This window comes from Aethalodelphis obliquidens, unplaced genomic scaffold (assembly GCF_003676395.1).
Source record: "Aethalodelphis obliquidens isolate GAN/ISIS:26980383/991018 unplaced genomic scaffold, ASM367639v1 scaffold23, whole genome shotgun sequence".
Classification (NCBI taxonomy): domain Eukaryota; kingdom Metazoa; phylum Chordata; class Mammalia; order Artiodactyla; family Delphinidae; genus Aethalodelphis; species Aethalodelphis obliquidens.
In genome coordinates, this window is record NW_020837967.1 from 8031614 (window position 1) to 8057349 (window position 25736).

General features: G+C 38.0%; 1 protein-coding gene across 10 annotated transcripts in view; it reads right to left on the reverse strand.

Annotated features, from left to right (window-relative positions):
- Nucleotides 1-8112: 8112 nt before the first annotated feature.
- Nucleotides 8113-25736, reverse strand: part of ANKRD26 (ankyrin repeat domain 26) — a 92452-nt gene continuing 74828 nt past the window's right edge. For all 10 annotated transcript variants that reach the window (XM_027121657.1, XM_027121653.1, XM_027121649.1 and 7 more), the window contains 6 exons: nt 24358-24487; nt 18384-18674; nt 17582-17799; nt 15967-16195; nt 9536-9581; nt 8113-8357 (listed from right to left, as the gene is read on the reverse strand). In XM_027121657.1, coding sequence (XP_026977458.1) covers nt 8221-8357; nt 9536-9581; nt 15967-16195; nt 17582-17799; nt 18384-18674; nt 24358-24487 — 1051 coding nt within the window. In that variant the 3' untranslated portion in view covers nt 8113-8220. The remainder of the gene's footprint in view (nt 8358-9535; nt 9582-15966; nt 16196-17581; nt 17800-18383; nt 18675-24357; nt 24488-25736) is intronic.

The window sequence follows — 25736 nt, forward strand, 5'->3', positions numbered from 1 at the left end:
ATATACACAATACTACATATAAAATTGATAACTAATAAGGACCTACTGTATAGCACAGGGAACTCTACTCAATATTCTGTAATCACCTATATGGGAAAAGAATCTGAAAAATAATGGATCTATATAGGTATGATATATATATATAACTGATTCACTTTGCTATATACATCTGAAACTAACACAACATTGTTAGTCAACTATACTCCAATTAAAAAAAATTTTTAATTGTTTCCTGCTGGAACAAGGCTTTAGAACAAATCTCTCCAACTCCTAATAAGTATCTCAGAAGCTAAGTGGTCTTTCCTACGACTTCCTTCCCGTTTTCTTTGCAGTTTCCTAAAGTGATTTTGTTTTATTTACTCCAGTGAGTCATTAGCATAAGGATCAACATGACAACCGGTAACAAACAATTAGAGAGAAGAAGCCACATATTATTTGTTGTTGCATCTCTAGCATCCAGCACATAGACTAGAGCTCTGGAATTGGCCGGTTTTGGTTTTGTGGCTTTTCGAATGGTATAACACGCATTTACTATCTGAGGTGAGGGAATATGACACACAGATTATTTTATTTTAAGGAGAGAGATTTTTCTAGACCTTCCAGTTTAGGTGGGTTATGATTGAAAAACTAACTAGGAACCCTCTCCCCTCCTCTTGAATCCATTAAAAATAAGGGGGAAACACTGTTTAAAAGAAAAACTAATTGCAATGGAGCAGGACCCAGTGGGGACCTCCCCATGGCCCCTACCTCTTGTTTGTAGAAAACCTTTAGCCTCCTAGGCTTTCCCCTGGTTCCAAAGAGCAAATGTAATCAAGGAAGTGAGAAAAAAGGAAAATAGTGAAGCAAGACAAAATAATAATAGTTTAGCCATAAAACAAAGTCAAGGACTTTTAGTTCCTCCTCAAGGGCTATAGATAATATTCTAAGCCATATATATCCTTGAGCTGTTTTGCAGATACTGAAAACCCCACCAGGTGGAAGAAGTTCACTGCATGCTGACCACAAGCCCATAGACCTCAGACCAGTTGGAACCTGATGGTTGATGATGTTGCTTCCCAAAACACCACCCTGTTACCTCACCGCCAATCAATCCAGAAGGACGTACACAAGCTCATCTGGCACATTACATCCTCACCCCTAATGTTGCCTTTAAAAATCCTTCCCTGAAAGCCATCGGAGAGTTTGGGTCTACTGAGCCTGAGCCGTCTGTTCTCCTTGCTTGGCGCCACGTTGGGCACCTTGGGATAAACGCCACACTTTCCTTCATCACAACCTGGTGTCAGTAGATTATCTTTGCTGTGCATCGGGCAAGCGAACCCAAGTTTGGTTTGGTAACAAAATCAATAACAAACTTCTATGCTCAACATCACTCATTATTAGAGAAATGCAAATCAAAACTACAATGAGGTATCACCTCACGCCGGTCAGAATGGCCATCAACAAAAAATCTACAAACAATAAACGCTGGAGAGGGTGTGGAGAAAAGGGAACCCTCTTGCACTGTTGGTGGGAATGTAAATTGATACAGCCACTGTGGAGAACAGGATGGAGGTTCCTTAAAAAACTACAAATAGAACCACCATATGACCCAGCAATCCCACTACTGGGCATATACCCTGAGAAAACCATAATCCAAAAGGACACAGGTACCCCAGTGTTCATTGCAGCACTCTTTACAATAGCCAGGACATGGAAACAACCTAAATGTCCAATGACAGAAGAATGGATAAAGAAGATATGGTACGTATAAACAATGGACTATTACTTAGCCATGAGAAGGAATGAAATTGGGTCATTTGTAGAGATGTGGATGGACCTAGAGTCTGTTACACAGAGTAAAGTAAGCCAGAAAGAGAAAAGCAAGTATCATATATTAATGCATATATGTGGAATCTAGAAAAATGGTACAGATGAACCTATTTGCAGGGTAGGAATAGAGACACAGATGTAGAGAATGGACATGTGGACACAGGAAGGAAGGGGAGGGTGGGATGAACTGGGAGATCAGGATTGACATATATACACTACCATGTGTAAAATAGCTAGCTTGTGGGAACCTGCTACAAAGCACAGGAAGCTCAGCTCAGTGCTCTGTGATGACCTAGGTGGGTGGGATGGGGGTCGGGGCGAGGGAGGGAGGTCCAAGAGGGAGAGGGTATAGGTATACATATAGCTGATTCACTTCATGGTACAGCAGAAACTAACACAACATTGTAAAGCAATTATACTCTAATAAAAAATTTTAAAAATTAAAACAAAAAATTCTTGCAGGGGGGCAGGAAGGAATATACAGGTTGCATTATAGGTTCTCCATAAAACCTAGCCTAGAACTGGAAAAATATTAGAATATTTCAATATTCTTCTTAAAGTTGATAGTTAAAATATCTGCCCAGTGTGATAGTTAATTTATGTGCCAACTTGGCTAGATTATGATCCCAGCTGTTTGGTCAAACACAAGTTAGATGTTTCCATGAAGGTATTTAAATAGATATATATATTTAAATACAGTTTTGTATCCTACTTTTATAAACATCACATTTGGAGCACTTTACCATACCATTAAGTATTCTTTGAGGAAATGATTTTATTTATTTATTTATTTATTTATTTATTTGGTTGGTTGCACCAGGTCTTAGTTGCAGCAGGTGGGCTCCTTAGTTGAGGGACACAGGGTCCTTAGTTGTGGCATGCAAACTCTTAGTTATGGTGTGCATGTGGGATCTAGTTCCCTGACCAGGGATCGAACCCGGGCCCCCTGCATTGGGAGCACAGAGTCTTAACCACTGCGCCACCAGGGACGTCCCCTCTGTGAAGGTGTATTTAAATGTGATTAGTATTTAAATCAGTAACTTTGAATAAAGCTGATTACCCTCCATAATGTCCATGAGCCTCATCCGATCAGTAGGTCTTAAGAGCAAAGACTGAGGTTCCCCAAAGTGGAATGAACTCTTTACAAGACTGAAGCATAGAAACCCTGCCTGAGTTTCCAGACTATTGTCCTGGGGATTCAGACTCAAGACTGCAACATCAGCTCTTCCCTGAATTTACAGCCTGCAGGCCCACCCTGCAGATTTCAGACCTGTTGACAGAGATAGATAGATATTGATAGATAGATAGATGATAGATAGATAGGTAATCCCATACTGTTTTTCTTTCCCCTCTGGAGAACACTGACTAATAATTTTACTATATCCCAGCAGCAGGGCTATAGTTATGTTTCACTATATCCTGGCAACAGGGATATAGGTATGTTTATAATTATAGTAAAATATATTGTGGTAATCATCTCATAAGTCAAATCATTATGCTGTACACCTTAAAATTATACAGTGCTTCATGTCAATTATATCTCAATAAAACTGGAAGGAACAAAAAAGAATTTCAATTCGGGAGACACAGATTCACGTAAAACTGAGTGTTCCGAGAGAGAGTCAGGGGCTTACAAAGAGAAAAAGCCACACGTTGACAAAAATGGCCTGATGAGAATTATGACTGACTCTGATACGAGTCAGGAAATACTTGTCCTTAAGGGATCACAAGTTATTTTAGGGTAGGGTCCAAGAAGTATCTTGAGTTTCTGGCAGATGTTCTGGATGACTTCATTAGGACAATAAATGGTCAAAAAGTCAGATTCCATCCAGGCTGAGACTTGCATATGTCACACCCCTTAATGGCCTCCCAGCTCCACTTTAGAGAGCCCTCTTTAAGGAGCATTACCGACTCCGTTTTTATTTTTCTTTCACAAAAGGCAGTATGAAATTTGTCCCTGATTTCTGCTGAAGTGAACAGTTGTACAATACCATACAAAGCGAAGAACCTTCGTATTCTATTACAAGTTAATCACTGAGGGGATGTTGCCTATAAGCTTAAGTTATACACAATGGCCCATCTCTGGGAACCCTGCCTCCTAGGTAATGAGCATTAAGCTAAAGTACCTTTGTTTAGCTCCCAGGAAGCATGCTGACCAGGCCCATCTGTGAATGACCGCAGGGAGGAAGAAATTAACACATCCCCCCAGGAGGCTGATGGGAACCAGGAAGTATTTGACTTTACTCCCTCCCCTTTCAGTATAAAAGAAGCCTGAATTCTAACTCAGGCTAGACAGTTCTTTGCGACATGAGTCTGCCATCTTCTCAGCCTGCCAGCTTTCCAAACAAGGTCGCTATTCCTTGCTCCAACAACTCGCCTCTCAATTTATTGGCTGGTCCTGCAGCAAGCAGTATGACTAACACAATGACCCCACCTCAGCTTGAAGGCATTCAGGTGAGCTTCAACTCACTGGCTAGTATTGTATGGATAACAGAGTTTGCCACAGATTCCTTCCTTGCAGGCGAGGCAAAGTCTGTGCCACTTGTAAATTAGCATCGCTACCTGTACTAAGGTACCTGCTGTCAGGGAGAAAAGAAACCTTCCTCTATCCTTCTAGGTTCGTCTGGCTGGTCTCAGGATAAAATTGATGTGAGACAGATTAACAGGAGAAAAACAAAAAAAAGCTTACTAACATGTATACTTCCTGTACACACGGGAGAGACCCAGGAAAACTGAGTAACTCACCAGAATGACTAAAACCCTCCCCTTAAATACCATCTTCATCTAAAGACAAAAGAGGATGTTATGGGTAGTGGTTTGGGACTACAAAGTGGAGGAAGGCAATTCACATGGAGATGGAAAAGCTAATGTTTGGAACTCCCTGTAAATAACTGTAGTGCTCTTAACCGCACCTCGCCCATATTCCCTCTAGGTGTCTCTAGTGATGGCGGTCTTCTCGGACCAGGCCCTTTATCTAAACTCTTCAACAGTTAAGGGGGTGGTAAAAAGAAAGACCTTCCTGAGTCTTCCCACTTCTTAAAATTATTCAGCCTAAAATAATTCTCGTGCCAAAGAGACACGTTTGGGGGTGACAAATTTTGCTTCCCTACAGTGCCTTGGGCCAGGTAGCAAGAGTTAATATGGAAACACAAGGAGGAGCCACCTGCCTTCCCAAGGTAGTCCCTAATGATTTGGGGGACTGGGCTAGATGCCTGAATCTGAGATTTAGGGGAGTTCAGCTGAGACCAACTTCTTTTGCTAAGTCAGGGTCCTGCTGATCGTAGCTCTGATTAAGTGTTGGCTAAGACAAACCCAAAGGATTTGGTGCCCACCAATTTCAAGTTTGGTTGGACTGGTTACAGTGGCCGATGTTGGGGCTAAAACTCCTTCCGGAATGAGGGGTGGAATTGTGGGGAAGCAAAATTTCCTGGGATTTCTCAGCGATCTTGTGAAAAGCCCTGGCCCTCTGAGACACTTTGTGCAGCGTGAGATTCACATCTATAGCCATTTGTCTAGTTAATTGCTCTGATCTGAAAGGATTCATAAAGTCTCATCCCCCCCAGGAGGACCAAATAGTTACAGCTCTGAGTAGGTCCCCGAAGGTGCACCATCTCCCTAGGAATTCACATTTCAAGGAGGAATGAGGCCCAGAAACTTGGAGACTCCGGGTCTGGCTCCTGGAGAGATTTCATCAGCGGCAAAGCCCATTAGCTGTTCCCAGGAAATAAAAATAGAATCTCGGTAGTAAAATAAAGTCTAACCTTCTTTGCCTTTGTTCTTAGTCTGCTTTCGCTGGCTCACAGGGTGCTTCGTGCAGAGGCCTCGCACCCCGCACTTCAGACCCGAGTTCCGGGTGTGAAATCGCTGTGCCAATGTTCCAGCTGGGGGTGGGAGGACCGACCGTATACAGGAACGCTGCACACGACTCCCCCATTCAAGATGGCAGTGGCGGGCCACGTGGGCCCTGCGATGGGAAGCAGCTGCGCCTGCGCCTGCCCCGCGAGAACTCCACCCTCTCCCCTGCTGATGGGATCCCTGTGAAGCAGCCCCGCCCACGGCCTCTTGAGCGGGAGCTTGTGCCTCTCCAGTCTTTGATCAAAGAGTAAAGCTTTCCTTCGCTTCTGAACCCAACTCATTCTACTGGTGGGAGCGACACTGGGCAGAAGGACCCTTGTTGGGGTGGGTAACAGTTTTACTTACATACTAAAGGCCAGAGTGAGGAGGAGATGCTTCCCAGGAGAGGAGGACGGCTAACTCCCGCCCCTTCACAAGCAGCAGGGAAAACCAGTTTCCTCCCGCCCTTCACCTGCTGGCTTAGAACAACTGACCTGTTCTCGCCATGTTGCCCCAGGTGCAGGCCTGGGCGAGGGAGGAAGGCCTGTGTATTTACTGTGAGATACTAATAAGAACTCTGTCTCCGATCACAATACGCTGTGCGTGCATTCAGGATAAAATTAAAGAGTATTAAAAGCCCAGCCAAAAGGAGAGTGTCTCAAAGAGGTCAGTTATGCTGAATGCCAAGAGGAATGAGAAATTCAGTTAGACAAGGACTGGAAAGGTGACACTTTGATTCAGCGATGTGGAAGTCATCGGTGGCTTCGGAGTAGTTTTGAGAGAATGGGGGAAGGAGAAGACAGCCTAGAGTGGGTGGGGATACAGGCAAATCTTTCAAGAAGTTTGTCGTGGGAAATGAGATTGCCTGGTACACATGAGAGGGAAAAAACAGGGTGAAAAGTTTACAGAGAGAGGAGATTTGAAATCGACATTGTGAAGAAAGAAGATGCAAATTAAATAAAAGTAGAATAATTTTCTTCAGCAGCACGTAGATGCCTGGGTGAAGGTAAGTGGGGAGAATGATAAGCAATCTCTTATAGAGTTCTGCCAACTAAGTACACTGAAAGGACAGAAGAAAACGGAATAAAGGATGTAAGTAAGAGTTACTAACATTTTAGCTCTTGAAATTGTTGGGAAGGAAAACACTTCCTCTACCCTCTTAGGTTCATTAATTGGGAATCTGCAAATTAAATTGACAAAAGCAGATTACCATGAGAAAAAAACATTTAACTGTGTATGATTACATGCAGGGGTTCACAAAGAAACGTGATTTGAGGGGCTGCCTACAACTGGGGGCTTATATAGTACTTAAGTGACAGGGAGTAGGAGAAAGGCATCTGAAAAACGACTTCTTGGTGGGGGGAGGGAAGGGCACTTATGGGAGAACAAATGACGTTTAGGAAAGATAAATGTTACATTAGGAGAATATATGGAAGATATGGTAGTTTTATGAAAATGTCTGTTTGAGTCTGGTGCTTGGAACTTTTCTCTAATTTTAAGACTGTTTCCAAAAAGTAAGTAAATAAATAGAAAAGGTGAAAAGTCATAGGCAAATTTTATTTCTCCATGAGGAAAGATCTATGAATGAGTGTTTAAAGTTACATATACTAAGTTTTATGGCACTATAACAATTGTAATACATCAAACATTGACAATAAGGACTTCCCTCGTGGCGCAATGGTTAAGAATCCTCCTGCCAATGCAGGGAACACGGGCTCGCCCTGGTCCGGGAAGATCCCACATGCCATGGAGCAACTAAGCCTGTGCGCCACGACTACTGAGCCTGTGCTCTAGAGCCCGCATGCCACAGCTCCTGAAGCCTGCGCGCCTAGAGCCCAGGCTCCGCAACAAGAGGAGCCACAACGATGAGAAGCCCGTAGCCCCCGCTCGCCGCAACTAGAGAAAGTCCGTATGCGGCAACGAAGACCCAACAGTCAAAAATAAATAAATAGGGCTTCCCTGGTGGCGCAGTGGTTGAGAGTCCGCCTGCCGATGCAGGGGACACGGGTTTGTGCCCTGGTCTGGGAGGATCCCACATGCTGCGGAGCGGCTAGGCCTGTGAGCCATGGCCGCTGAGCCTGCGCGTCCGGAGCCTGTGCTCCGGAGCGGGAGAGGCCACAGCGGTGAGAGGCCCGCGTACCGCAAGAAACAAAAACAAAAACAAAAATAAATAAATAATATTTAAAAAAAAACCCAAACATTGACAATAGCCGTAGCAGCAGTATATCCAAATGATGTCTGTCTAAATCTTTAGGTCTATATATAGTGATAAAATTGGAAATACAAAAAAGCTATCAATCAACACCACTATATATTAATGACAAGTTTGGTTGTCTGGGTGCTGGTATCAGGGCTCAGTTTGAGTATGTAAAACTCAACAGTGTTTTGATTCACAAAATCTGCTTAAAAGTAAGTTAGATGCAGAGAAACATGGTTTAAAATACTATATAAATTTTCATCATACACATCTAATACAAAAATATTTTCCTTTAATAAAGATTTTCACATCACGTTTAATGGGAAACAACTAAAATGTTATGCAAACAACCCAGTAGGGAAATTTTTACTATTTATCTTTTAGATCATATAATTTTTCTTCAAAATCTGTACATATTCTTGTGATGTTTTCAAAACTAGATCCTGATTTAGATTTGACTCATCAGTAGCTCCTAGAGGAGAAGCTCTATAGGATCCAGATTCACATTCAGCAGCAGCTGAAAAGAAAAAGAAAGGATTATATTCTTTACCTAAAATACTTGAGTTGACTAAATATAAGTTAGTAAAAAAAAAAGCTGAGACCTTTCTAAGCGTTCAGAAGAATGAAAGATATCTATACACGACATAACACAAAATACAAGATTACTATTATATAATTTGCCCGTGGTTGCACGATGAATTCATTGCTCTTGTGGCTGAGTATCAGAGCTTCTGATTTTCTCATTCTTCATTCATTTACTCAACAACCATCTGCTAAGGTGCTGTGACAAGCACTGAAATTACAAGATGAAGGTAACACAGTCCACCCTGAAAAATCATATACTATAAACTGGAGAAAAACCAGGCAATTTCCATACAGAGTCATAAATACTATGACAGGTATCAAAGAGGGTACAAGGAACACTCAGAAGTGACACCCAGCTTTGTGTCAATACTGTCAGCTTTTTGGTGGAGGTGGTAAGTAAGTGGATACCTGAAGGACAAGGAAAAAGTACGGGAGATGGAGGGAAGAAGCACATACAAAGACTATAGGTTAGGAAGAGCACCTGTGGGATTGTAAGCGGTCTATTTGACTAGATGCAGAGCAAAGGGGCAGAGGAAGGTAGTAAAGAGATAAGGCTGAATACTATGGCAGGACCCAAACTGATTTGGGTGTTTTTACTCCATGATATAAGGAATTTGGAATTTTTCCTGAGAGCAAAAGATAAACCAATGACAAAGTCAATGACAGGAAATTTTAATGCCAGCCACTAAGCGACAGCTACACGAACGTGGCTGCTTGAGTCTGGTTTTTTTGGCCTTAATCACTGCCAGAAACTTGAGAAGTTGATGAACCCCATGTTTCCTAATAGTGTCAGTGTGCAGGTTGACAGTTCCACAGGGATGGCAGAAGTAGAGGAAGGATACAGCCAGAAATAAAAAGAAATACATAGGCTTTTTGAGATTTTTTTTTAAAGCTATGGAACATGATGAATAAATGAGGAATCAGGATATCTTTCATTATGAATGTTCATGCTTTCACAGTTTTCATTAGATATGTATAAGAAAAGATATTTAGCCTATCAATAGTATCTGTCATCCAAACAATGGAAAGAGATGCCATTTACTACTGAATATTTACAGTTTATTTCCAAAATCAATGTCTAAATTTAATTCATACATTTCGGCAACATACCTTTTTCTAGTTCTCTAGTTATATTTTTTTCCATCTCCTGCTGCATCTGAAATAAGTCAAATATTATTTATGTTTAAGTTAGACAAGAGACATTTTTGTAGGAATGATGTATAACTTATGAAATGTGGCCTTTAAATAATACTTCTAGAGACTAGACCTAATTTGAGGATTGCTTAAATAGAAAAATAATCACATAAATAAAATAAAATAAATTCCTACTTATTTTGATTTTAGATAATAGAGAACATATATATGTAATGTTATTTAGATTAATCTGATAAAAAGTACAATAAATATCAGTCTATTGAATATACCTAATTTCAGAGGGTGATATTTGATCTTATTGGTACAAACAAGTTTAAACGATTCAAGTCATATATTACAATGAATGCATTACTTTGCAATTCTTAGAAAAATTGCTCTTTATAAAAGTTTAATCAGTTTTTTTTACTCTAATGGATTTTTCCTTAAAATGAGTTTTCCATTCTTACACTTCTATAAAACTAAAATTTTAAGGTATGTTCTATGGTAATAATTTTTCAACATAGAATCTTAAATACATAAAATGAAGAAAATGGTTCTGTTGTAATGTCATGTCAAAATTCTACGGGCAAAAAATTAAGTAAAGGTATTTTGCTGTCTATATTAGGACTAAAACATGTATTTCAGAAAATCTGCTTGAAGAAAGGAAAAGTAGAGGCTAGAGCCAGTTTTCAAACTCAGTTTCTGATTCATGACTTTCTAGAATTAGAAACAAGGAAAACAATACATAATTCTTTAACTGTAACTTTGTTTCCATTCTAGAAATTAGGGCCAACTTTTTGAAACATTTGACTAATTATAGTTATCTACTTAATTATGAAATGTGTGGGAACATTTCAAACTGTATTACAAGTGTCTCCACCTAGAGTGTTCTTTTAAAAATCTTTCTTATAAAAAAAAAGGCACCCTCTCACTAAACAGGGTCTAAAATAGTATACTGAACATAATAAACACGGTGATGATAATGATATCATGATAGCCAACGCCTTTGTAAATTTTAGGTGCGAAGACAAATTTTTTGGCTAGCAGGTTTCCCAATATTTTCAGAGACTGTTTTCCGTAACACTTTTCTGACAACAGCACTATAGAGAGGCCCTATAAAATGAATAATGTGACAACATTACTAGACAGGTTTTGTGAAATTAATAATTCATAACAGATGAAGGAAGAAGCCTTTACTGAAATGATTTTTTATTACCATTAATAAACACTGCAAAATGTAGGTCACGTTTTTACACGCGTTGAATTAGGGAATGACCCGTGTAAGATTACTCTCTTTTCCCCCAAAAGCTCTTTTCCTCAATATGTACTTCCGAGACCCTCATGTTGATTTCTAGGTGAGGATCATGTTCAGCTGGAGGAAGTAGTTGGAAGTCGAACATGAATAAGGAGAACACACCTGCATTTTTCTTTAAACTTTTCCATTTAACAAAAACACAGAAAGGTGTGAAAATTATACACGGGAAAACAATATATCAGCAAGTTTTAATTCTAAAGATTTTTAGTTAGAAGGATTCTCTCACAACTGGTAGTTTCCAAACTATGTCCCATAGAAATGGAAGGTCCCACTGAGGACACTGCAGGATTGAAGGACAAAGAAGTCACAGCTTCAGGGTCTCCAGCCACTCCGTTAGCTAAAAAGCTCTATATTTGTCTCTGTTTTATATAATATAGTTTCATGCAAAAAAAATTTTTTTTTAAAAAAAGAAAGGGGGCTTCCCTGGTGGCACAGTGGTTGAGAGTCCGCCTGCCGATGCAGGGGATGTGGGTTCGTGCCCCGGTCCGGGAAGATCCCATGTGCTGCGGAGCGGCTGGGCCCGTGAGCCATGGCCGCTGAGCCTGTGCGTCTGCAGCCTGTGCTCCGCAACGGGAGAGAGGCCACAACAGTGAGAGGCCCGCATGCTGCAAAAAAAAAAAAAAAAAAAAGAAAAAGAAAGGTTCTTTTCCTTGAAAAAAAATTTTTTAAGGTATGAGAGTCATTGATTTAGTCAAAGTCCCTAATTTTACAAAAGAGGTAACAAAGGCTCAGAGAGACTTTGTCACAAAGCCAACGTGTCACAAAGCCAACGGCCTTCTGAGTCTAGAGAGAGTTCTATGCCAGCTACTTTCTCAGATTAAGAAAAAAAAACACATAGATTTTTAACTATAACTCAGAGAAAATGAATATGTAAAAGTTTGTCATGTAGCTCAATAACATTTGATGCATGAGACATGAAATAGTAGCTTTCTAACTAAATTATGTTTTAAAGGCATGAACAAGAATAAATTATCATAACTCCTATTAGTAGCAGTCAATATATTTAATTTATAAAGCACAGATTTTTTTTTTTTTAACCAAAGGACAGGGAACTTGAAGGAGAAGATCTTTAGTTGAATCACACAGGCCAAAATTGAGGAGATTCTTCTTTAAAAGGATATTCGTTTCCTCCAAATAAAACTTGGTTTACCGAAATGAGTCAACAAATGAACCACGTTGCGGGTTATTTATGGCAAAATTTAAAACACAAAACAGATTTCTCTTTACCATCTAGCATACTTCAATCTCTCATCATTAGTTTGTATGTACAAAAACCATGAGTGTAATCTCAATTAGAATTTAAATCCAGTCAGAAATTACAGGCTAATTCCTTGGCCTAAAGTTGCGACGTGAGGACTTACACTCCTACCCTCCTCACGAGAGGAGGGGAGATTTACCCAATGGGTGAATTTGGGAGAAGGAACTAAGAAGTGCTTGCTTGCTTCCGAATCTCTTCTCTGAGAAGGTGTGTGTGCCCTCAGCACCGGGAACTGGGGTCTGCTCTCATGCCCGCAGTAAGCAGCCTGCCCTGGGGAGGGGTCAAGCATTTGCTTCCTCCCCTTAGGCCTAATTTGGGATGAAGTATCCCGAGGCCCACTGTGACTGCACACCTAAAGCATGTCCTCCAATTCGTTAGTTATGTGTCAGTAACAAAGCTCCTTAGTTGATCTCCAGCTGCTGACTCCCGCGTGCTGAACTCAGAAGGGGAAGAGAAGTGTCGTCTGCCACCTACCCACCACAGCTCCAACAAGGCAGAGGACCAGACGACACCGAGGCAACGTTTTCTTCTTCTTCCCTGACTCTATAATTAACGTACATTGTTCAAAACAACCCCCACTATAAAGTTGGGGAGAGGTGAAAGGAACATTTTAGAAAGAAACGTCGTGAAGCCAATAACAATATGAAGCACAAGTATGTGTTCGTTCACCCAACCATAATGTATTACTGTTAAATTATATCTGAGACTGCAGGCTGGAAAATCATGTTGCACTCTCTTTTTAAGACCAATTTGATAAATATATACACACCACACACATACACACGCACACTCATTTCCAAAGTTAATTTATTTTCAGTAATTATTGATACTTTAAAAATTTGATATCACTCATTTTAAATGTCATGAAAATGGAATAAAATCAAGTCATTTAAACCACTTCCATTCATTATCCGATTGTAAACAGGCTAATGTATGAAGGAAATTACACTTGGCAATCTGTAGATATTAAGTACATGTATTTTGCTGCAGAGAGAACTGAGGAAGAATTTGTAGATCAAGGAGCTGAAAAACTAAGTACAGAAAAAAAGTGAATGAAAGAAAAAGAACTGTTAAGAAGTTGAACTATTACCTCTATCTTTCAAAAGATAAAATGCCTACTTATTTGTCCATGTGGACAAAATGAAGTGGGAACAAGAAGGATTATACTGATATAATAAACTGAGACAATCAACAAGTTTATTGCACTCTGCCTGTGCCTTATGAGAAACTAGCTTAACTACTGTGGTAATTTGATTAGAGTTAAAACTCAGAGTGGATAGGCGCTGCCTTGGTGATGTAAACAGGAGGCCTATTTTTTTAAAAGAAATGTGACTCAATATTCTGGTGAGACACAAAATGTTGTGTCATATAAAAAGTCAAAGTCTTAGGAATATTAATTGTTTTAGCTTCAGTGCATTTGTATGACCACATTTAGAAAGAGAGTTGCTAAACTGAATGGACATTTGAGCAATTTTTTAAATTACTTAAATAAATCATTAGAAAAATCTTGAAAGTGTCAGTAATGCACCAAAAGTCCAAAATCAGTCAATGTAAAATGTAGTCCTCCTACTTAAGACAGATTTAAAGGGCATTTATTAACTACTGTGGCCGTGCATCGTGTTTGGCACACAAATACCTAAAAACTCTTGAACATAAAAAAATCTTTAAACCAGTGAAATTGTGTCTGTCATAAAATTGTCTGGAATAGATTTTTAAGTTTTCAGTTCTTGAAAAAATTCTATGTGCAAGAAAATCTAACAGTGACGTAGCTGTTTTGGTTAATGTTAACTTTTTGTATTTTATAATAATATAATTAAATAACACAATTGAAAAAAAACTGTAAAATTACTTCTGATATATAGGACAAAACATCCCAGAATTAACTAGAATGTGAAAACTGAGGGTAAAATTAGCAAGACAGATATGTAGTAATCTCCTACCCCCACAATGGTATCAACTGATAAGACTGAACTTCATGTACTGGTGAGGGAGGTAATAAATCTAAGCGTTAGGTACATGGAGAAAGCTTGCTGCTACAAGCAGCGCAACTGAAACCACAGACCTAGAGTAGTACTTTGCTATAATTATTTTCCTTAAAGTTAGGGGAAAATGCTAAATAAGATAAAACTTCACAGTAGGAATAGTCCAAAATGTTAAAACCTTGCAAATAAAGGAGACTGATAAACAAATGCAATCCTAATGCCATTTTTAACATTTTACTTTGTAGAATCATAGCTAAAACCTTTAGAAGGCTATTGTTTTGTAATGTCCCATCCAAAAACCCACCCCTTTCTATCATTTTAGACAGTACGTTAACACCTCTCATAGTATTATTTTATGTTTTCCTAGTAGAAATAATTATGTTCCTAGCAATTCCAGATGGCACCTTCTTTCTGTAAGTCTTACTAAGAATTATGTGAACAACAACTGTATAATAACTCTTCCGCGGCATTCTGTAGTGATTATGGAGACATGTCTTTGCATTTGATAGAGTAAGTAGTGCTCTTCAATCTCTCTTATTAAAACCAGCACGATTTGGCAAAGACCCCACAAGGGAACTATGTATACCTAGTAACTACAACATTGAGTTTAAAATAAACTATTTTTCGGTTTATCTAGAATTACTAAAAAAATAAACACCTCTTTCCTCCAAAAAAATTAAAGGAAAAATTTCCTGCAGAAATTTTTCTCTCACATTGTTTCTGCATTCACACACTCTTTCATCTTCATCTTGTAAAATGATACATTGTCTGATTTTTTGGGTGACAACTCATGAGAACATTCTAAGTTTACATCATGCTTGGCAAGTGACAGAGGGCTTGACATGCATTTTCTTTTTGACCCTGGAGTCCAGTTTCACGGCTCTGAAGCACTTAGACCCAATTTAGCCACAGCACTGTCTAAGCAACCTTAGCTTTGCTCTTCTATGATTTGTTACGACGTGAAGCCAAAGGTTGAGACTTCATTTAACAAGGGCTACTTTTCTCTGCATCAAGAACATCATGAAAACACCATCAAAACCATAAACCCCTGTGCACTGAGTGAGATGGATATTTTAATAACAATGATACACAATGAAAACTAGTTGCAATTTAAAGACTCCCCATCATAGTCATCATTCATCCAGGTGATGGCAAGATAGAGAGATAAGTGGACTTCATTTTAAAAATTTAAATATTTGCTTTATTTACGTATTTAGAAATGTTCTACAATTGCTCAGCAGGACATTTTATAAAAATTCAATAAAAATGCTCTAAGTAAAACAGCAGTTAAGGATGCACTCTCATGTATGAAAATGACAAAAAATTTTAACTTAAAAACAAAAATTAACTATTTAGTGCTACAAGTCTATTTAATTCACAAAAAGGATTTATCTAGGATTCCTTTAAATAAAAAAAATATCCATATATGGTTAAGTATTTGGATGCCAATCATTCACTTATGCTTAGGGGTAGAAAAACTAGGGTGCAGCAAAACTTGAAAATGATTATGAACCATTGTCAAACTGAAATCAATTGGAAAGTATATCTTTGGTTATTAGGCAATAATATTTAATTTCTAAAATAGAATTTAACTGCAGTTTTTCAAGAAATTTAAAATTTGTCAGTTTAATTGCATTTACTGAATAAAGTTAATGATAAATCTCTCTTGAAAATGAGAAATCCAGGGACTTTAAAAAAATCATAAAATTTCTGTCTCTTTATTAGCACAATTAATTATGGCTTTTACTTCGTGTGTGTAAGTCAAATAAGCAATTCAGAATTTCACCAAATTAAAAACAAGAATCATTATCAGAAATCTGAAACCCAAGGAGAAAGGGATAATATCACTAACCTTGGTCAAGTAAATCTCCATGCTCTTATTTGAAGGGCGTGAACTTGAGGTAGAAATCTCTAAGTTTTCTCCTGGAGTAAGATTTCTATTGAGCACTAAACTATTATTAAGACTTCCTACACAAGGTGGCTCCAGGACTGGCCTCGTAGTAAGAGTGCTGAGTAAAGATCTGTTCTGCTGTTTCTCCACCAGTAGTTTGGTACTGATCTCTGCCAGCCTCTCATTAGTCCTGGGAAGATGGTAAAACACCAATTTCATTCATTTCATTTTTCCTAAATGATTTGCATTTTTTAAATTGCCATAATAGTAAATGGAATGTCCCATTAAACCACGTTTTAACACTGAAAATGGCTCAGAGCAGACCTACTATAAATAATTCTAGGTGTAAAATTGTTCCAAAGAAGTATATATGTGTCTGGGGGATCCTGAACTAACAAGTAAGTCAAAGTCGGGAGAGGAGAGAAATGGTGTCAGTGACGGAGACGGCTTAGCAGGTGACGCTCGCTGCCTTCTGCGATGCCTGCACTTAGACACCCACCTTTAGTAAACTAGTTCAGGGATGAAAAAACAAACCATCCCTTAAAGACATTTTCAAGCATTTGCTTTCACCACCCCTGTATACACATTTCACTCATTACCTCAGAGAAATTAAGCATTCGGCACTGAGGAATGATCTAGTGCAGCCGTCCCCAACCTTTTTGGCACCAGGGACCAGTTTCGTGGAAGACAACTTTTCCATGGATGGGGGTGTATGGGGGCTGTCAGGATGGTTCAGGCGGTAATGCGAGCGATGGGGGGCGATGGGGGGCGGCAGGTGAAGCTTTGCTGGCTCGCCCACTGCTCACCTCCTGCTGTGTGGCCCGGTTCCTAACAGGCTGCAGACAGGTACCGGTAACACTGTTACTGAGGCACTGGGGGTGGGATCTGCCCTTGCGGTCTTCCACGCACCCCCTCACGCAGGCCACTGTGTTATTTTTAGACACTTTGTGAATTATACGGCCCTTCGCCCCTCTGTTACCTTCCCCTTATTTCACAAGCATGACTTTTATGTAAAGTAGAAAACCTTCAAATACAGTAGTTTGTCTCAGGGCGCCCTCTAGCGATGATACCAAAGATCATAATCAAGAAAGTAAATTTACCAAATGCTAAAATGTGACGCTTTGTGTTTAAGCTGTAATCTTCCAAAAAATAATTAAACTCGTTAATATTTCTATTTACGGGAATTCCAACAAGAAATTTTATTTAAACTACAAAGTTTCAAAAATACTTAGCTTAAAGACTAAATCAGGTTAACTATTGGGTTGGCCAAAAAGTTTGTTTGGGTTTTTCCAGTAACATCTTACGGGAAAACACAAACGAACTTTTTGGCCAACCCAATATATGAAAATATAAAAAATAAGTTATGTAAAACCAACAAAAAGGTGGGGAGATGCAAACTGGACTAACATTTTAAAGGTGACTTCACTTACTAACATCATTTTCCAAAGTTATACTATCTAGTTAGCTTTCACTTCCTACTAATCTCATGAACCTGGCTCAATAAAAATTATGCTTTAGAGGCAAATTAATGAGCTAAATTTAAATTTATTTTCTATGATTCTATGTTTTGACTTACTTGTTCAGTTTATTTGCCAATGACTTTCTAACTTTTAGTTCTTCGAGGTAGAGTTGCTTATATTTTTCCAATTCTGTTTTATTAGAATCTTCTTGAAAAGCTTTCATTTTGGAGAGTTCAGATTCCAGATCTTTAATTCTGAGTTCCATCTGACTTCTTACTGAAGCATTATTATTCTCTCTTAACTGCTCTAAGTTTTCTTGAGATGCTGCTTGTGTCTAAAGTAAAATAAAAAGATACATGTTTAAAATAATTATAACCTGAATAATTATAGTATATTTGTGCCCTTTAGTTTTGCGTCAATGATTCAGAGAGCAATTTTAAATGTGAAAAAAAAGCTGAACTTTAAAAATATTTATCATCAATGTAAACTGACTTAAATCCTAATTATAAAATTAAAGTTGGATCATTCTTATATTTGTACTCATGTAATCTGATAATTCAAAGAATAATAGGATCAATTTAAAAATTTTTAAATTGAACAATACAACTAGGAATAATCCAAGAGTATGGTACAATTTCTAAATCACAGTATTTTCTTTTCATCCTAATAGTTTTGTTTTATACCAGTTGGTCTTAAAAATAAAATGATTCTCTAGTGAGAATCGTTCTGAAAGATCAATTTAGTGAGAATAATGGTGGAAACCGAAATATTAAAGGCAGAAACAAATGCCACCTTCCTTCCAGGAATTTACAAAACAAACTGCTATAAGGGAAGTAGAAGAAACACATAAAATGTATACATCCGAAATGTAATTTATAGTGAAGTGAATTAAAGCACATTACAGATCAAAAAATTAACCTGTAAAAATAGGTTGACTTCTTTTAATTTTTCTATTATATCCTGTCTTGCTCTTTCTTCAATCTCCCGTTTATACTGCTCTACTTGACTGTGTTCTATCATATTCATATCTATATGACTTCTGAGGTTCACTACTTCTTGTTCCAACTTCTTTTTATTCTTCTCTAGTTTTTCACATTTCTTTTGCATTACTTTCATAGATAATAACTCCTGTTGAAGAACTTGATTTTTTGCACCCAGATGTAGACATTTTGAAGATGCAGTTTCCAGTTCTGCTGTAAGGTCATCAATCTGCATGAATAAAATAAAATCGTTTGGTAATTAGGGACGTAGACTGAGAATAGCCTAACTCAAAACCAGTATCAACTTTTAAAATAAATTCAGTTACAATAAAATGGTGTCTATATTGTAGCATGTAGGACCTTCAATTACTAAGAAAATGAAGAAAAACGTTCAAACCACCAAGAGCCACAAATATATATCCTTTACTGTCATCATTGTTACACAACATTTGCATTTGATTTTATACTCTTTTATTCTTCTATTGTTTCATGTCTTTCCTCCATAAAATGACTATAAGTCACCTCTTAGTAGAAAGTCTCTTACTCCTTCCCCACCCTCATCTTAACCCTCCATGATTTTTAAAGTTTTAGGGATATCATATTGAGTTATTTAGGGCTGAATTAATAAATGCCTCCCAAAATAAGACTCTGAAAATCAGACTCTAATGAGTCTTGTAAATATGGCTTCTAATACCATAAGCCTTTTTTCTGAACTACAAATATTTTATGCTAATGTGAATTGCATTCCAAGGAGAAATGCTTCACAGGGTTAAGAAGAAATCACATCTCCCAGTGTAATAGTTTAGCGAGATGATCCATACATTTTTCTGAACGAAAAAGTGCCATTAATTCTTGTAATGCTTTGTTACTTTCTACAGAATAAGAGAACATACTAAACAAAACAAACAAAAAAACTTGCTGGAATTTCAACGACACTAAGTTGGGAAGAACTTCCCTTTAGACAGAATGATTATTTGGTAAGACAAGGTCAAGTGGATGTGGTAGTTTTAAAACATGTCTACAAATTCTTTGACACTTATCTCACGAAATTCCCAGGGCTTCGTAAGACTGTTAATGGAAGCCTGACGGCCCTTGAAGAGGCTGAAGGTGACAGCTTCTAGGCAAGGGAAGAAAATGACACTGCAACCTGGAGGAAGGGGGACTCTAGCTACAAAGCAGCTGAAAGTAAAATTGATGAGAGGGATAAGCTAAAAAAAAAAAAGACTATTAAATATAAAGGATCCAGGACTCATTGGGTTCAAATATCTGTATCCCATTTACAGCATCTCCACATGCCCAAATAATGCTAAAACAGAGAAATACGTTCTGGGCTAAGATAGGATTTAGGGTGCTGCCAGGAAAACATGGTCTAAAGATAAAGCCAAGACTGTAGGACCCTTTATTAACACCCTGGAAAGACTTAAGTTGGTGCCTCAAATTCCTTTAAGGATCTTTAAAAAAGCATAAGAATTTTAAAGGCATCATCCTACAAAGTTTCCCGTCCTACAACAGCTTCACAAGAAGCCCAAGGGGAAGAGCTTATCTCAAAAAGATTTGGGAGGGTAGCTTTTCCAATGGCATGAACCCCAATAAAATTCACAGGACACTCAAAGCTTTAAAGAGAACTGTGGTAGCAAAAACACTGCTTGCTAGCTTGGATTAACAGAGACCAAGACAGTACAAAATGAGAAGAGGCCTTTGGGATTTTCTTAGAAGTTCTGTAAGTCCCCCTTCCTCCAGGTTTCAGTGCAATTTTCTTCCCTTGCTGGCTTGAGAAACACTACTCAGCTGCAAACACAGGTCATTTCTTACGAAAAGGACAGAACAAAGAGCTCAGAGGGTACAGCAAAGGAGAATCACTTCCATGGTCGGGACTAAGTCCTAACCAAAGAGCTGGCAGCAGGTATCAGGCTGTATTTCAGAACTGCTATGGACCAGCATGTCTTTCATTTTCCATTTCTGAATGGGAGCGTCTTTAGCAGTTTAACAGAATGTTGGGTATGTGGGTGGCAGAAAATTTGTCCCTTTAGCTCTCAAGTCTTAGTACTGAGAGGATTGGTACTCAAGGGGCTATACTCTAGAAACCACACCCAGGAGCCTCATCCCCATCCGTACCTGGTGAAAGATGGTAAGATCCTGGACTCAAGCCTGAGCCTGACACCATAACAATTGAGATTTGTGGGGGAACTGAGTAGGGATAAGTGTATTCTTCATGTGGAAGGAATATAAAAAATTGTGGCCAGTGGGTAGATTATGCTGGTTTTTAAATGTATCCATGAGTTTTTAAAAAAAATTATTCCTTAAAAAAAGGTAGACTATGGGCCAAGCATAAGTGACTTATTCCTAATGAACAGAATATGGTGAAAGAGATGCTGTGTGAATTGCAAGGCGAGGTTAGACAAGGCAACACAGCTTCTGCCTGGCTCTTAACCTTGGAACCCAGCCCCATGTTGTGAGAAGCTCAGGCCACAAAGAGAGCCTCGGTGTTCAGGGTAGGTGTTCCAACTGAGGGGAAGAGAGGCCAGCTCTCCTGGCTATGCTTTTCCTAAGTATAGATTGTGAACAAAATAAACGTTGCTTATTTAAGCTACTAAACTTTGAGGAGATTTTTAGGAAAAAAACAGATAGAAAAGTGGATTAAAAAAAAGAGATAATAAGAAACATAACTTTGACACAGTAGAAATTGGTTTCCTATAAACTGTAATCTAATAAATGTTGAGATTACTTTAAAATGACAAACAGTGCTGATGAGAAGAAGCAGATAACTAGAAGAAAGACCTAAGAACTATTCAGGAGGAAGTTTTTGGCAGGTTCCCTTCACTTACAATTTCTTACAGATAGGCAGGTATGCCTCTTCAGAATTTCCCCTCAAGTTTGAAGATAAGGAAGGTTGGTAAGCAAGGAGACATATGAAGTATAATAGTTGAAAAACAACTAGAAATCGTCAGTTTAATTAACAAAATCAGACTTTTTTACCTCATCTCAATTAACTGAAATTCTAAGGGATAGGCAGCTTTGAATATTTATTAATCTAGGACTCAATCTTCATTGTCCTTTCCTCAGAGAAGAAATAAAACATCATGGAAGCATTTTTAATCTTCTCAGTAGTAAAACAAATGCAGTGTCCTTTGGCAGGATATAATTAAATACAATTTTTCCTTTACCTTACTTAAAGCTTGTTTGTAAGGGAAGGTAGGACTATCTCATTTTTACACTGTACCACAGTGCTTCTCTATATCACACAAACTGGCTTTGAAATTCAAATTACTAATCTATTATTTGTCCCAGATAAATTGATTATTACCTTTTTAAAAAAAATTGATTTTATTTATTTTTGGCTGTGTTGGGTCTTCGTTGCTGCGCACAGGCTTTCTCTAGTTAACAGCGAGCAGGGGCTACTCTTCGTTGAGGTGCACAGGCTTCTCATTACAGTGGCTTCTCTTGTTGTGGAACACGGGCTCTAGGCGCATGGGCTTCAATAGTTGTGGCACACAGGTTCCATAGTTGTGGCTTGCGGGCTCTAGAGTGCAGGCTCAGTAGTTGTGGCGCATGGGCTTAGTTGCTCCATGGCATGTGGGATCTTCCCGGACCAGGGCTCGAACCATTGTCCCCTGCATTGGCAGGCAGATTCTTAACCACTGCACCACCAGGGAAGCCCTACCTGGTTTTTAACAGCTATACTCTTAAAATTTTTTCTTTGGATGGGATGAAATAGTTATTCTATTCATTATGTGTAAAGCTATAAAGTACAGCTATGCATCTCTTTCTTTTTAAATAAAAGAAGGTAGATACAGGGAACTGTGGTTTCTGAGAATTCAGGATCTACGTCAAGAACAAGATCAGCACGAGTGTCATACACAAGAAACACGTCAAAAGATGATTTAATTGTGAATTGCAACATGATGGCTTAGAAAGACTTCCAATGAGGAAAGCTGACAGCCCAGACTTAATCTCCTCCTAGATGGTGAAACCTGTGGATGAGTCTATGAATTATAATGAGCTAAACATAATGAAGCAGATAGCAGACTAAATCAGCAGATCTCGTGACCAAGATTTGATGGAAACTGGAGTGAAGTGGGAGGCACTGGGTGAGAGACTAAAGGTCTGAATGGAGGGAGAAAAAAAGGAATGGACTTTACCTTTGTAAACCTACTTCCCATCATGTCATGGGGTCAGTGAGGCATAAGCTGGCCACAGCCTCCTTCAAGAGGCAAAAAACCTCCACGGAAGTAGAGTTAAAGACATTCCACCACACTGACTTTTTATTATTACGTAAAACAACTGGTAATATGCAAGATGACTAAGAAAGAATTCTCATAAAATCTGACTTGGTACTGGCATAGGACAGACATATAGATCAATGCATTACCATTGAGGATCTAAAAGGAAAGCCCCACATTTATGGCCAGCTGATTTTAAGAGTGCCAAATAATTGAATGAGACAAGAAGAGTCTTTTTAACAAATGGTACTGGGACAACAGAATATCCACATACAAAAGAATAAAATTAGACCTCTACCTCATACCATGTGTAGAAATTAACTCAATATGCAAGAGCTAAAACTACAGAATTCTTAGAAGAAAACACAGGTGTTTATCTTCATGACTGGATTTGGCAATTCTTAGATATGACACCAAAAGACAGACTTCCGTGGTTTGAAGGACACCATCAAGAAGGGGAAAGGGCAAGCTCCTGAATGAGAGAAAATACTTGAAAATCCTATATCCGATCGAAGATTTGTATCTAGGATACAAAAAGAACTCTTACAATTCAATAATAAAAAGACAATCCAACTTAAAAATGGGCAAAAACTTGAATAGACAGTTCTTCAAAGAAGATACACAAATAGACAATAAGCACATGAAAAGTGCCTCAACATTATTAGTCATCAGCAAAACGCAAATCAAAACCACAATGAGATGCCACTTCACACCTACTAGGATGGCTATAATCAGAAAGACAGGTAATGACAAGTGTTGACGGGCATGTAGAGAAATTGGAATGCTTACACACTTTGGATAAAAATGTAAAATGGGGCAGCCACTCTGGAAAACAGTACAGCAGTTCCTCAAAAGGTTAAACAGAGTTACCATACGATACAGCAATTCCATTCATAAGTATATTCCAAAAAGAAATGAAAAAAATATGTTCACACCGAAACTTGGACATGAATGTTCACAGCAGCATTATTAACAATAGCCAAAAAGGTGGAAACAACCCAAAGGTCCATCAACTGATGAATGGATAAATAAAATGTGGTATGTCCATACAAATGAATATTATTCAGCAATAAAAAGAAATGAAGTATTGATCCACGCTACAAAACAGATGTACCTTAAAAATATTATGCTGAATGAAAGAAGGCAGTCACAAAGGACCCCATATTCTGTGATTCCACTGACATGAAATATCCAAAATAGGCAAATCTATAGAAACAGGGAGTACAGTCGTGGTACTAGGGCTGGGAATATGAGGAAGGGAAAACTGGCACAGGGTGATGGCTAAAAAGTATAGGGTTTCTTTATAGGGTGATGAAAATGGTCTAAAATTGATTGTGGTGGTAACTGTGTAACTTTTTGAATATACTAAAAGTCACTGAATTGTACAGTTTAAATGAGTGAACTACATGGTATGTTCATTATATTTCAATAAAGCTGTCACCAAAAAACAATGGATGCTTTGGGGTAATGGTGTGCTGCTCAGCTTCAGATCACTAGCCATGGTTCAAGACACAGACAGTCAACAGTGTGCCCTTTTTATGGAAAAATGATATAGGAAAAAGCTGTCTTTTTTACTGGTATCAAATCTAAAACATTAAGAGACAAATCTGCGTTTCACTGCTCAAAGCTTGGAGTGATTTGTATTTCCCCAAATTAAGTGAATTTTGGGTCCCAAAACTGATTAAAAATTACCTTATGTTTTAGCATATTAATCTGAATATCCATTTCAATTTGATTGATTTTTAAATCTCCATGGAAACTAAGCTCTCCATTTTCATATTCATTTAACTTCCTTCTTGGCATTTTTAAGAGTTTCTTAAGTCTGTAGAAATGCATAGAATGAATAAGTCAAGTTCTTTAAGAGTAGATAATTAATAATTATTTAAACAGATATATGTTCTATCATATAAAATAAATGCTATAAATTATAATTCTTTCTCATATGTTCTAATCCAATATTGTTTGAAAGCATAATGACTAAATTATAATCTTAGGTAAATAATATGAAGAAAAATTTTATGACACACGCTAAGAGTTAATATAGTGTGTGTATACATGTATTATACAGTTCTTATAAGTAAGCTGTTATTAGTATCCAGTTTTAGCATGTTAATATGAAATATTAACTTATTATTAAATACTAGTTATAAACCAGAGATCAGTGTCCAAGTTGAAGAAGAAAAGCATATCATATATGAATGTTTTGAAAAGACACAAAAAGACATTTTGGTACTTACTGACCACAGCCTCTACAAGAAGTAAAGAAAGAACACACAAAAAACATCGACACTCACTCAAAATAGAAAAGGAAACAAGAAAGAAAAATCTCTGGAGTCTGCGTTGACAGGGAAGAAAACCAGGCTGAGCTGCATAAAAAAGGAAATCAGCAGAGAGAGAATGTGTACCAGTCTCTTCAAGCTGTTTTAAGAGATCTAGAAATCTTGCCCAGCACAATGCTAACAAAATGCCAAGCAATGTAGAGAAAATTAAATGAGAGAAAAATACTAATGAGAATCAGGGAAGAACCATAAGTATAATACCAAAATCCACAGATGCTCAAGTCCTCCTAAGCACATACTCCTGTATACTTTAAATCATCTCTAGATCACTTATAATACCTAATACAAGGTAAATGCTATGTAAATAGTTATAAATACAATGTAAATAAATGCTACGGAAATAGTTGCCACCTGAGGCCAATCCAAGTTTTGCTTCTTGGAACTTTCTGGAATTTTCTTCCCCCTGAATACTTTCAATCTGAGGTTGGTTGAATCTGTGGATGCTGAGGGCTAACTATGCTCAGCAAATAACCAGAAAGGAAGCCATGTGGAGGCATCACAGACATTGGGAAACACTCTATTTTTTTTTTTTTTTAATCTGAGTGGTCAAAACATGATCACTAATGTTATTATTCTTTAAGTCATACATATGTTTTTGTATGTATATTCTAGAACTAAACTTTTAGAGCAGAAAGAAAATATAAGCAAAATCAAGGTAGTTTTTGATGTTGTTAAACAGTGACACAAATAGGTTTTTAGATATTAAAATACTTGAACGCTGAAGGGGAAGGA